The sequence below is a fragment of the Cottoperca gobio genome, chromosome 1, assembly GCF_900634415.1.
Source record: "Cottoperca gobio chromosome 1, fCotGob3.1, whole genome shotgun sequence".
NCBI classification, from domain to species: domain Eukaryota; kingdom Metazoa; phylum Chordata; class Actinopteri; order Perciformes; family Bovichtidae; genus Cottoperca; species Cottoperca gobio.
The window spans coordinates 24,500,877-24,514,927 of NC_041355.1; the positions used below are offsets into that span (position 1 = coordinate 24,500,877).

Genomic DNA, 14,051 nt, shown 5'->3' on the forward strand with positions numbered 1-14,051 from the left:
TGACTGACTCTTTTGAGGACAGGATGGACATCTGATGCATCATTATTAACATGTTGAATAAAAAGAGAATCGATGAGTATGAATCACTCTGGAGTAAAGATTCAGTTACTGTATTTTCATGTCATATTCAGGTACACTGTCTGGCCCATGTTAATCTGCTGTTACATTACATACTATTGAAGAAGAAATATCAGTATTTTCAGAAATATTATTTTGACCTACTGATGTCTGTCATTGAAACAAGAACCTTTGTTGTTCATTAATCTCAACCACTGACCAGACTTCGTGTTCCAGAGGTTATTTTTGGTCAATTTATACAACTCAAATACACATATAAACAAGTCATTACTTTGAAATAACTGACAAACCAAAGCAAACTTATGCTGACCGTAAACCACATAGGCTGAAGCCTTAGCTTATTACACCTACACTTTTTACATTCATTATTTTATTCTCATTACATATATACACTGAAAATGAAAAAGAAAGTATGTATTCCCAAAAATTCAGACACACTAGTGTTCATTAGACACATACACATATAACGTTATGACATTTGCTATGTAATTGAAATGGCCCGGCCTTGCCCACTCGGTGTCAGCATTGCACCATTTTGGTGGTTTGCAACCCGCCGTGAAACAACAGGAGGATGAACTCCCAATCAGACCTTGATGCTGAAGGTTACCAGGTTCAAATGTGTGGGAAGTACGGGAGTTCTGAATGTTACTGGGAATTCAGTCAAAAACACTGCTACTGATGGTGGGGGTGTGTGTGTGTGTGTGTGTGTGTGTGTGTGTGTGTGTGTGTGTGTGTGTGAGAGAGAGAGAGTGTGAGAACAGTCTTTGGTTTTAAAGCATATGGAAAATTCTACAGTGGCTTAATTAGTACAAGATGAGGTCACATGTATTTCAACCTGTATAGAAATGTAAATCATCTTGCATTTTGTTGTGTTGTAGAATGTCAATACATTAACCTTTGACCTTAAGTATGCAGCTGACTTCCAATAAAATGAGTCCTGCTTTATTTAGTGCTGTCAATACGTACACAACCTTTTTATGTCACTACACTGGTTTGGCTTATTTGAAGCTATTGTTCTGCATTTAAATTAGATTAAATTAAAGATTCTTACTCGATACTTGATCAGATTCGTATCCTCATGATTATTTGCACTTATTGTAAGTCACTTTGGACAAAAGTGTCAGCTAAATGAACTGTAATGTAATGTAATTATCCACATTATCTCCCACTGCAGGAGCCATTCAATGAAACACATTGTCACAGTGTGACCAGCTAATCCTCATAACAGACAGAGAGCAGACTGTGGTGGAAATGATGTTAACAAAGATGATCAAGAGAAACAAAGTTTGTCTGAGTATTTTGTTATGAAGAGTTTTTCTGCAGAAAGGATCAGAGCATGCAGCACGAAGGTCAAGCAATGATACCGTGTGAGGGGGACATAGAATAGGGCAAGGGGAAAACACTGTTGCAACTAGTTTAAAACTGGACCTGGCTTTATTCAGTTTAGACATCCATTTTTCCCTCTTTAATTTTGGGTTTCTTTTAGGAAGTTTTTCGTTGTGCGATGCGAAGGGTCTAAGGACAGAGGGTGTCGTAACCTGTACAGTCTGTAAAGCACACTGAGACAAATGTATCATTTGTGATATTGGGCTATATAAATACATTTGATTTGATTTGATTGTCTCTGTCTCCTTATCCATGTACTGCCTCTCCCACCATGAACACCTAAGACATAAACAAAGGTCAAACCTTCACCCCGTATCATGTGACGTAGGAAGACAGACAACAATAAGCACAATCAAGCAATTTATTTTCCATTACAAGAGTTTGGAGCAAAAACACAAAGCACTTGGTCGATCATTAACAAGTCTCCAGACATTGAGTGCATGTACTATGTCCACAGTGAAGCATTGAGAAAGGGCTCGACTGTGGACACAGACATGCAGGCAGCTCTCAGAGGAGCAGTTATGTCCAGAACTGTGTCTGACTGCTTCAGTCCTGCACGTCACATGCCGTCACACTAAACATTACAGTGCTTTTATTAGAAAACAGTAGAAATTCTTGATGCAAATCAAATCAAATCCAATTTTAGTTATATAGCCCAAAATCACACAGACTTTACACAAGATTATTTATAAAAGATCTGCTACTGTGTATTATGCAGTCTATAAGTATCAGAACCAGTGTTCTCCTCTTCACATGAAAAACTTGAGGATCTTGGGCTTGAAGAACGCCAACTTGCTGCCGTCCATCAGCTTCACATTTTCCTGGGCCCCGAGGACGGTCTGGTGGGCGTCGTCGAACAGATCCTTTCCAATGGCGGCCTGGACTCTGTCCCGCCATGCGGTCAGCTTGGGTCTCCCCTCAAACACGTCCAGGCCGGAGCCCACAGGCTGTCAGGGAGAGAATCACAGAGAAGGCCAGTTAATGTGGAAAAGCCAACTCTCAGCTATCCCTGTGACTATTGACCCACATCATTCCTTATCAATGCTTACATGGATTCTGTCAATACCCGTCTGTTTACAACAAAGCATATACTATTTTCATAGTTGCCAATCATTTCTTAAAACCTGCTGCAGTGTTTTAGAGTCTGTATTTCTACAGGTTTTTAACCCTTCAGGCAGCCATTTGTATAAATTCATTTATTTTAAGCTAACGTTTGGGAATTTACACTAGAGTCCCCCAAACAAAGTCTTTACCAGAGACAGTTATTATTACCGCAGTAACAACTATTCTTCCTGTGGTCCACATAAAAGACATAATACATAAAAACATCCCATTCTTGACAAGACACAATACAGAGACAGAGGATTGGGAGACGGTGGAGACTGCACCTTGCTTTTGAAAAGGGAAGGAGAGATGACACTCTAACTGGTTAATTTCATGTTACGCCTAAAACACACCTATTATTAATTAAGAGACTAAATACAACCCCTTTGCCACTTGCGTCTTACTTTGCTGCGAGATTTAAGCAAAAGGCCCTAAATGCACTTGCTAGCCGTAGCTAACTAGTTCACAGTTATAAATATGTGCCCCACAGTGATTTAGCATAGGTTAGCTAGCTCATGTGATTGCACAAGGATTCATGGGTGAACGTGAGACTATTAACAATGTTGTGTAAATGTAATGTACGCTCATTTATCTTTGCTATTATGTTGAATTGGGATGTGCACTGCTCAGAGGGGTTCTGCAGCAGGAGATTAAAACGGACCAATAGATATTAAAGGACAACACCCCCCCCCCCCCCCCCTTTCTGCTCACCTGCATGACCTCCACAATGGCAACCAGGTCGGCCAATGTGATGTGATCTCCTGCAATGAAGGGTCTGTCCTGGATAAACTTTTCTTCCAAGAGTTTCAGTGAGCCGTTCAGGTCCTCCAAGGCTGCGTCCATCTTGTCCTGCGGGACGTCCACGCCCATAACCTTGGGAATCATAATCTACAGCACAAACACAAGATTTCAATTTGAATCTCCATTTAGTACACGTGAAATATCACATTACTCAACTGTGTCAATGAGCTTGTTGTTGATGATGTTTCAATCTCTTGTTGAAACCTTTTCAGGAGATGAAAGCAGACACAATGACTGAGCAGATCATGTGAATGTTTTTCTAAAAAGGCGGCCAAGGACACCATCAAGATACAGCATCCAACCTTGTGACTTCCTGAGACTGCATGATCAAAACAAAAGTCAGAGGGTCCAGCTTGTGAACACAGTGTTCTCTTCTCTCACAGAGCTGGGGAGGAAACAGGTCAACTCTTTTGTCACACTCATGTTAAAGCCAATAGAGATTAGAGACTGCCACTGTGTCTTCACAGGCTCACTGAAGTCTTCCATTCTGACATCCGATGAAGCCTTTTCCAGTCATTTGCAACACATGTTGTATCCATTTTAAAAGGACCAAACGTTTGAGAAAAATATCTCTGGTGAGATAATGTCTCATTCAGTAACAAATTAAATGCGTCATTCAATTCTTGCTAATAAATATTCATTCACAGACCTTTGTTTTTTAAACTGCTACAAAATCATGGACATGCAAACTGTGATCACTCGCCACAAGCCAAAAAGGTTGTTTTAAATTATGTACCTTCTGAAATGAAAGTGTAAAGTCTAACCTAACACTGGTCATGCAAAGATTATACATCACATTGTGATGCTTTTGTCTTCCTGTTACTGCTACTCACTCACCTTGTGCCGAAACAAGGAGCAGTTGGAGGCACAGAAACAGAGAAACCTGGATTATGTTTCAGGGATTTTTACAGGAAGGTTTCTCCATGTTCCATGTAAAACTATTATGTTGATCTCAAAGAAAGCAGAGCACATCTAATGTCACACTGATACAGTATGAAAAGAAAATGAAATAGGATACAAGACAAACTTCTTTGAAACTAACTCTCTAATTTCAAGCTCTGTTTCAACATGAAGTTTGAAACCAGTACCTGTGTGTTAATCCGTGTCAGTGAAGGGTGAGGAAAAGGCCCCGACCGTTCCACCTGCACACACTAGCAAAACAATGGAAAGCAGCAGGAAACCTATATCAGCGGCTCTCCGAGCATTTTGCTTCCAGCTGACTTCTCTTTGCCATCAGTCTGGAGGAAAGCTGGAGGTTAAAGCCCACACTTTAACAAGCAGGAGACCATGACATGTGAGGTGTCAGTGAACATACCAGCAGCCAGAACATCTTGGCTGCATGCAGACGGATGGCAAGGTGCTGCCATGACAGATACTCATTGACGCGAGCACGCTGCTGGAGGTCAGCTGGGTACCAGAAGTCTGGAGTCTTAAACTTCTCTGCCAGATACAGCAGGATGGCTATGCTGCAGTGGAAAACATATGTGATGACTTGCACAGAGGACACATGGGTATATACAGGGTCATTACTGTTCCATTCATTCATTAATGGGATCACAAGCTCTGGTGGACGCCCTTGTCCCTAAATGGGGTAAAGAGCCTGAAGATGTCACTGTTGAAATATTGAAGAATATTTAAATACGCACCTTTCAGTCAGGCAGAAGTCTCCATCTCGCAGAGCAGGGACCTTTTTAATTACGCTGATCTTCCCAAACTCTTCTCCATACTGCTCACCTGTAACAAACACACACCTGGGGCAAGTCAGCAGTAGCAACAACTTGTTTTGGTGAACTGAAATGGGTCCATAGGAGTCATTGTGGAATTTAATTAAGTACATTTACTCAAGTACTTTACTTAAGTACAAATTTGAGAGTTTTATCAAATATGATGGTTTGTTATAAATTAAACTACCCAACAATATATATAGGCCTACAAGTACAGAGATTATTAACCGATCAATCAATTACAATATGTTTGATCGTTTCAGTCATTTTTCATGGAAAGAATGTTTCCAGCTTCTTCACTGTGAGGACTTCTCTGAACTTGAGTACTTTTACTTTTAATACTTTTAGTAAATGTTCCTAATTATACTTCTATACTTTTACTTAAGTAACATTTTCAATGCAGGACTTTTTCTTTTCTACCAGAGTATTTTTACAGTGTGGTATAAGTACTTTTACTTAAGTTAAGGATCTGAATACTTCTTCACTAAAGATATTCCAACACTACCCAGCCCTAGTTATATTTGGAGCAGAAACTTCCTGTTTTCATTTATTTTATTTAATAGCTAATAGTTACACTCGTGAATGTAAAATGAAAGAAGGGTTTTGGTAAGAAAACATTTAATTGAAGCATCAAAATAGCAGTGTCGAAATTAAACTAAGCCATTTTACTACTGATACTGAAACTTTCCAATAATACCATCCTAATATCGATATACATGCTTACAAACAAAACTACCAATTATCTCCAATATTAAGTCTTTTTATTAATCTACAAAACGCAGAGAAGAAGAGACCTGATAGAAAACAGCTGAGAACAATAACGAGCCTGCCAACATCAGGATGCGTAAATAAAGAGTGACTCTATGTGCAAATAAGTTAATGGTTTCCGCTGGACATAGACTACTGTACAGACTAGACACAGACTGTGGACAACGTTGTCTTTCCTGCATTATCTATTTCCTAAATTCCCGTTTAGAGTCCAGCAGAGGACGACTAGCAGGCAACAATTCTACCGTAAATGTGTTTTATCCAGACTGTGAATGTGAGCTTGAACTCACCGTCCATTAACGAAACATGTTTGAGTTCAAAGGGAATGTTGTTCTTCTTAGCGAAGATAAAAACTGAGCGGCAGGGCTGAGAAAAAAAGTCCAAGTACAGCTCTAACGCCATCGTTGCTCCTGAGTGCAGCTTCTCACTTCTCCCGTTTACGCTCATGAGGCACCAAAGATCCTTTATTTGACCAAGATAGTTCCGGTCTCTCCGGCGACAGACTGCGAGTGTCGTCAGAGGCGGTTCATGTTTGGGGCCGTCCCCTTCACTTGCCAGCCTCTGACCCCAAACCTCAGACAAACACTGTTCCCTCAAACAGCCTTTTTTATCCGCCTTTCTAAAATGTATAATATAGATAATCACTGCTGTACTTGAGAGTCAAATTTGAGCACCTCATACAGCAAATTAATAGTAGAGAAATGCAACAGTAAGCAAGATATGCAGTATCTACTCAGACAGACATATGGATACATCTACCAAATAGGCTAAGTATATTCCATAAATTGAAGAACATGTTACTGTAATTTACTAAATTCCAATGATGCTTGTATAAAGCGTGAAAGCAGAATAACTTTGAAGCAACTGACACACACTGACAGTTACAACAAAATGGTGAGTCATTCTTACTGGAAGAGGGAAGATATGATCATATACCTGCCGTCACGGGAGGGAACCATATGGCAGCCATTTTACCTGGGTCAAGTTTTAAACTTGCTGTAATTGGAACCTAATCCTTGTATTTTTCTATCAATACACTGCATTATTTCAATCATGAAGATAATCTCATTATTGTGCATTTACTCTATATTGCTGATGTTTTGCACATAATATGTAAGAACTGTCTTTGGTATTCTAAATGGCTATTATATAACAAAAGCAATATATTTTATTTAGAAATCCTAAATAGATTCAGTATTATGGTCCATAGGCAGGCAATTAATAACAAACCTGCTGTAATATATGAATATATTTTTAATGTCATAAATTAAGTCACTTCCTCATTTGCAGTTTTTTTCAGGTCAACGGCCAAAGCCTTGTCGTTACGTTAACTTTACGCTTGATTGGCATGGAAGCTGCTTAGCAGTCAATATATAATGTTATAATGTTCTCACGTTAGCGAGAGTAAAGGTTACCGTTGAGCTCAGTTGTGGTTGGTAGCTCAGTCTGTAGGAACCGAAAGATTGGCAGTTCAAGTCTCCGAGCAGACCGAGAACAGAGTGGACTGGCACATGTGTAGACAAGGCACCGCACCCCCACACTTCTCACAGGGCGCTGTACAGTAGCTAATACTAGGGTGGGTTGAATGCAGTCTGTGTATGCTGTGCTGTGTACATGTGAGACGATTAAAAGTTGATTCCATCAAATACTCCATTTCCAAGTCACATTATAACATTACTTATTACTTATTTAGCCAAAAGATCACTGCTGTTAGGATCTAGCAATCAGCAATAACTTGGGACTTAAAACTCTGCTGGTCCTTTTCTAACGGTAAAGTTACCTAGTTCAGTAACATTTGTCGTATTAGTTGAGCCATAAAACAAATCTCTCGTTTGTTTAATACAGACGTGTTAAGTGATGACAGTCTCTTTATTCATCTGGCACCATTCATTATTTTAGTTTCCTCTTACTGCTGCTAGTATAAGAACATTTACTGAGAGAATAGAGCTGGGGATTTGTCTGGCACACAAGAAATTAGTGAAAGTAGAAGTAGTGGTTGAAGAGTGAATCCTCTTGCTTCATATTTGTACTCTCTGGTCTCCAGTTGTGAAAAGTTTGGCAATCAGACATGATACTGTAGCACTGGGTGAAAGGCGATACTCTTATGTAAAGGCTTATATAACTCAGAATTATAGAGGTTCCTGCTGTTTGTCATTAAAGGATGCATAAGTGTTTATGCAACATGTTTTCACACAAAAAACTATCATACAAATAGGATGAATTATTGTATGGCTCTGTGAATAAAGTATTCTTCTTACTAACAACCATGATCAGATCAGTTAAGTAAAATGAATTGAATACAAGTACAGACATCAGAACATCAAAATTATGAACTATATGTTCATGTTTGTCTTGCATAACCATTTATAAACCAGCACTTCACCAAACTAAGTGGATCTACTGTATCTGCTGTTGAAGTTGTATTTAAAAATTATAATTGTCAAATGGCACCCAACTCTGCAGAAAAACATCTACATGAACACTAAAAACAGGAGATACACATATCAGAGGTAAGTACCCGAGGGTCAAAGGTCAAATGGCATGTCTGTCATGTCTTGAGCTCAGACTTTAAAATCTAATTGTCATGAAGTCAACAGAATAAAAAATAAATGTTCTTCTATTTCAAGTTAAAGAATGTATATTAATGGAGTTTCAAATAAATCATTTTTTTAACTTTATTTGAGGGATAAACTGATGCCACAAACTGAAAACAGCGACAGGTTTTTTAATTAGAATTTTTTTTTATCAACATCATATTTTACAGCTTTAGGAACAACTGCAGATATGTTAAACATGGGGCGGACAGCGTGCTTGGATAAGACATGAAAATACAGTACCTGACCTTAAAATTACTTTACTTCAGTGAGTGATTCATACGGATCTAATCTGCTATTCTGTATTCTCTTTCTTTTAGGAACGACTTGGTGAGATGTATCAGACACAGCAACGTCTTTCACAAGAAGCTCATGACAGTTCCCTTCTTCCCGACCTGGTGAGGCTGCAGCGCGTGGAACTGAATAACAATCCTGTGAATCAGAAAAAAGCTGTCAATCCTTTCCCCAGTGCATTCATTCAAATATGAGAATAACACACTCTGTAGGGGTAGTCGGCAGCTCTGCTGCTGTGTGCTGTTTCAAGGGTGTTACTGTAGTGTCTTTGATGCAAATGTGTGTTGTAGTTTTAACGAAGACAGTCTACTCAAGCACATTTGCACTGTGGACCAACTGGAAACCATCTTGGCAGTGCTGAACTTTGAGTGCCAGAGTCCAAACTACAGGAAGCTAATGTATTAGCTATCTGCATGCACCTTTATACAACCTTGCTCTGCTGGGGTTTAAACTGCTCCACAATAGAGAATGATCTGCAGTCAGTAATCAGACAAGAGTGGATGGTAAACATGTGTTTTCTTAAATTAACTCTTTTACTGTCAAATACTATGTGGTGAGTGAGTTGAGACCCTCTAATGACCTTAGACCTGCAAGCTGAGGCTGACAAAGGCGTCAGCAGCCTGACCAAGTTACTTTTCTACTTGTAAGGTTATCAGTGAAAAAGCACAGTCCTTGATAAACAAGTACAAATCTCTACAACAAAAGGGGAATGCACGAGAAAGCTCATTGATGGACCTGCTGCGTCTCTTTAAAATGTGTTTGAAATTGTGTGTGGTGGTGATTGAAGGTAGTCACAGGAAACAGGTACAGGCCTTGTTATTACACAAAAGCTTTGAAGACAGCATCGATACTACTCCAGTTTCTCCTCATATTCTATGGAAGCTGATGATATGTGCGCAGGGCAGGCAGAGCAATGACCTCACCTGTCTTCAGCCAGACCAAGTTCTTTAGTCAGAAACTCAAAGATCTTGGCACTGTGCTCCTTGTTCTTGTCAGCGGTGTCGGTCACACTGATAGCAGACACTAACAGCATCACACACGGAGAGCAAGAGCCAGCTATCAGCATCAGCAACCCGGCTTTCACCACCAAATTCATCCTCTGAAAGAAGATCACAATGACTAACATTAGCCAAGGAGTAGCAGTTAAATATGGATCAACACAACAGAGGGAAGACTGAGCGAAAATACACAGAACTACATTTGAAATCCATATCAACAAAGACAAAGAGAGCACCCCACCACATGGTCAGAGTTCTTTCTCCTGTGAGTCAAAGCCTGCCGGGCTGTTCTTGAGCAACACATAGAACTCTATGCTGACAAAGCTTTTACTCTAACCATGTGAGGGAGGGAATCTTGAAAAAATCTAATCAAATCCAGAAAATAACCAATCATCATGTTTACTGAGCAACTCTAGTCTGAAAAGTCATTTTACAGACATGCAGCCTTGATATTCTCACAGTATAGTAGATACAATTCTTCATGTATGTTTGTATGATTTATATCATATTTAATAAAGTATTCACGTGTATACAACTATCAATGTAGTTACTTGTGTGTGCACATACAGTTGTCAGTGTCATGTCATGAGGTTGTTACACAGGCTGCACGTGTCGTTGTGTGTTATACACTATATGGACAAAAGTATTGGGCCACCAAACATTACACCTACAGGAGGTTTTATTACATCCCATTCCAAATTCACAGGCATTAATATAAAATTGGTCCCCCTTTGCAGTTATAACAGCTTCCACTCTTCTGGCTTTCTACAACATGTTGGAGCGTGTCCCGTTCATCCAGAAGAGCATTAGTGAGGTCAGACACTGATGTTGGACGAGAGGGCCTGCTGGCAATCTCTGTCCTAGTTCATCCCAAAGGTTCAATGGGGTTGAGGTCAGAGCTCTGTGCAGACCAGTTAAGTTCTTCCACACCAAACTCATCACACCATGCCTTTATGGACCTTGCTTTGTGCACTGGGGCAGTCATGCTGCAACAGAGAAGGTTCTTCCCCAAACAGTTTCCACAAAGTTGGAAGCATAGAATTGTCTAAAATGACTTAAGATAAGAAGATGAAGCATTAAGATTTTGGTGCTGACATTAATGCCAGAGCTGGTTTGGAACTCTGCAGTTATTGAGTCGGCAGATCTTTGGTGACTTTTACGCACAATGCACCTCAGCACTCGGCAACCCGCTCTGTAACTTCACGTGCTCTGCCACTTCATGGCTGAGGTTCCTAAACGTTTCTGCTTTGCAATAATACCATTTACAGTTGATCTTGGAATATCTAGGAGAGAAGAACTTTCACAAACTGACTTGTTGCAACGCTGCATCCTATTACAGAACCACGTTCAGTGAGCCCTTCTTTCACACGTTTGTAAAGGCTGCATGGCTAGGAGCTTGATGTTATACACCTATGGCAATGGGACTGAATGAAACACCTGAATGTAATGATTAAGAGGAGTGGCCCAATATTTTTGTCCATATGTGTATGTTGCACGAAGTGGGTTTAAACATGTATACACACACACACATGTTCAGCTGAAGCGGTCAGTCTTTCAGCCCCACTGTCGCTGTCCTTATCGACATACTGGCACATTCATTTAGAAAAGCGAACAAAAACATGGCTCATGTGTGTGCTGGTAAACTGTACGGACCCTCCCAGCCAGTTAGAATCAACAATTCTCTGGGGCTGGTGAAATCTGTTCCAATAATTAAACAGGCTAAAGCTGGGTTGACGTGTTAATTCTTGCACAGAGAGGAACATGACAACATACTGACACGCATGTGCACAACTGTAAGGCAGAACTAATGTAGACCACCTGTGTTTTAGCACCGTTGCACGCGCACAGCAGCTTGTACGTGCAGCTGAAATGTACTCACGTCCTCTGGTTTTCCCAGAGCAGCTGCGGTGCAGGAGCACAGCTTCTTCAGAAAGTCCTCCGAGAATGAACTGGCCGGTAAATTACTCTGTAAATCGATGAAAGGCATCTTAATGACTACTGGAATCAAGTTTGCTGACAACTCTGTATGGAGACTTCTTCTTCTTCTTCTTCTTCTTCTTCTTCTTTGAGGTTCATTGGTGGTTGGCAACCAAAGCTTTGATATTACCGCCACCTGCTGCACTGGAAGGTGGAGCAGTAGATTCGTAGATAAAAAGATACAACTAAATTATCTCTATTATTCCAGTTGCTCTTAAATTAATTAGAAGACTGTTTACTTTCTATGATGTCTTTCCTAGATAATTCCCCAATGGGTTTTTCATCAGTTAATCCTGACATTAATTATTTCTACATCATACCTGTCGTAGTCTATTAGTACATGTTTGTTATTTGTTTGTTATTACAGTGCGCATAGTCCTTTAGTGGGGTGCTTATCTATTCTGTGGAGTATTTGATTTAATCATGTGTTTCCTATTCTCAGACGGGTAGTCTCCATCTCTTGCCCTGGTGCTCCTGCTCCGTCTTCCACCTACATGTCTTCCTGTGTCACTTACGCCCCAGTATTCATGCCAAGTTTTGCGTGTATAGTCCTTTATGATAGTTTTAACCTCTGCTTTACTTTTAATGATTGTTTAACTAGTGTGTCTAAATCTTCATTTCCTTTCACCCTACATTAGTAGGAACCTAAAAGAAGGAGATTTAAAATCCCATTCAATGTAATCTGACAAGCAGATGCAAAATTTCATACACAATATCCTGCCTGCATGACGACTTCCCAGACTTAAGGCTTGAAAGAGCTGCCAAGATATCAGAAGCTGTTATGATACTGGATCAATGATTTGCCATCATCAATGATTTCAACCCATTGCAATGCTAACCATATCCCGAGTAATTCTGCTGAAAGGTGGTCTGACAATTTGAATATGAACATTTTAATTTGGTGTTGGTCAATATAGTTTTGTGCTATTGTTCCCTTTGGTATCAGTTTAGGTTTTTCTTTCAATTTAAGGTGCAGACTTGTGTCTATTGATGTCATAAAGAATCTCCAGGGAGGTATAGCTGATGAGGGAACAGTGGGGCTGACTTCCACATCACACAGACCTACATTTTGTGCCTTAGCATTCCCCATCCACCCAGAACTGTTAAATGTAGACTCATTATGGTCCCAACACTCCTGTTAGATGGTCTGTGTGGGGTGAGATCTACTATATCCTTGTAGATTAGTCCAATATACCAACAATAGCTCAACCCTCCCCATTTCAACTTACATTGCAGATCCCGGTGATGTTTTAAATGCTCCACTACAAATTTGGAGAGGCTGAACTTGTTCAACATCAAGTTTTTTAAGATTGGTTTCTGCAGACATACAGTATAAGTGATGCAGTAGATATTTAATAAAGATGTCCTGCTTGTTCCTCAATCTCGCCCTGACAGACATCGCAGTAAATTATTAATGGTTATAATGTAAATTTTACGTATATTTCTAACATTGTCATTATGTTGATACCAGGTAAGCTTTCCATGAAATAGAACTCCAAGAAATATAATCACCTCAACCTGTTTGAGTACTAGTCTATATCATTTCATGGGTGCTACTTTATAGCGTTTGGCGAAGGATGTGATTTGGGATTTTTTAATTTTTTTATCCTGATTTGTTTGCCCATTCTTCCACTTTTTCTACTGCAGCCTGCATTCTGTTCCTATGTTTTGTTCAACATGTTAAAAAATATCATTAATCATTATGTTAAATAAATCATCAAATCAAATGTATTTATATAGCCCAATATCACAAATTACATATTTCTCTCAGTGGGCTTTACAGACTGTACAGGATACAACATCTTCAACATAGTAAAAAATACAACATCCATGTGACAGTAGTGATGGTGTGGTCAAATGTTTAAAAAAAGGATGAATCCAGGATGATGTAATAATAAAGGCTTCCCGGTGTCTCCCAAAAAAATATTAACGTGAGCGTCAGGCAGGACCAGGGCAGCAGGCACAGCCAGGATTCATTATCCAGATGTGAATTTTAACAGTGGTAACCTGCCACATGAGAGACACAGAAACTCTGATGCTGAGTTAGTAACATACATTTACATAAATGCATACAGATAGAGAGGGAGAGGAGGAGAGAGGGAGAGGAGGAGAGAAAGAGAGAAAGAGAGGTGTCCCCCGGCAGTCTCAGCCTATAGCAGCATAACTAGGGGCTGGTCCAAGGCAAGCCTGAGCCAGCCCTAACTATAAGCTTTATCAAAAAGGAAAGTCTTTAGCCTGCTCTTAAATGTGGAGAGGGTGTCTGCCTCCCGAACACAAACTGGAAGTTGGTTCCACTGGAGAGGAGCTTGATAGCTGAAGGATCTGGC

At 39.9% G+C, this 14,051-nt stretch overlaps 2 protein-coding genes across 2 annotated transcripts; both read right to left on the reverse strand.

The window, feature by feature from the left end:
* Nucleotides 1-1,811: 1,811 nt before the first annotated feature.
* On the reverse strand, nucleotides 1,812-6,430 carry gstt1b (glutathione S-transferase theta 1b). Its single transcript, XM_029440647.1, has 5 exons — nucleotides 6,152-6,430; nucleotides 5,016-5,103; nucleotides 4,685-4,835; nucleotides 3,280-3,456; nucleotides 1,812-2,411 (listed from the first exon to the last, which is right to left on the reverse strand). The coding sequence occupies exons 1-5, from the start codon at nucleotides 6,306-6,308 to the stop codon at nucleotides 2,214-2,216; spliced, it is 771 nt and encodes a 256-aa protein (XP_029296507.1). The 5' UTR covers nucleotides 6,309-6,430; the 3' UTR covers nucleotides 1,812-2,213.
* Nucleotides 6,431-8,570: 2,140 nt separating this feature from the next.
* On the reverse strand, nucleotides 8,571-11,852 carry ddt (D-dopachrome tautomerase). The gene is made up of 3 exons (XM_029440992.1): nucleotides 11,627-11,852; nucleotides 9,673-9,848; nucleotides 8,571-8,887 (listed from the first exon to the last, which is right to left on the reverse strand). The coding sequence occupies exons 1-3, from the start codon at nucleotides 11,732-11,734 to the stop codon at nucleotides 8,815-8,817; spliced, it is 357 nt and encodes a 118-aa protein (XP_029296852.1). The 5' UTR covers nucleotides 11,735-11,852; the 3' UTR covers nucleotides 8,571-8,814.
* Nucleotides 11,853-14,051: the final 2,199 nt, after the last annotated feature.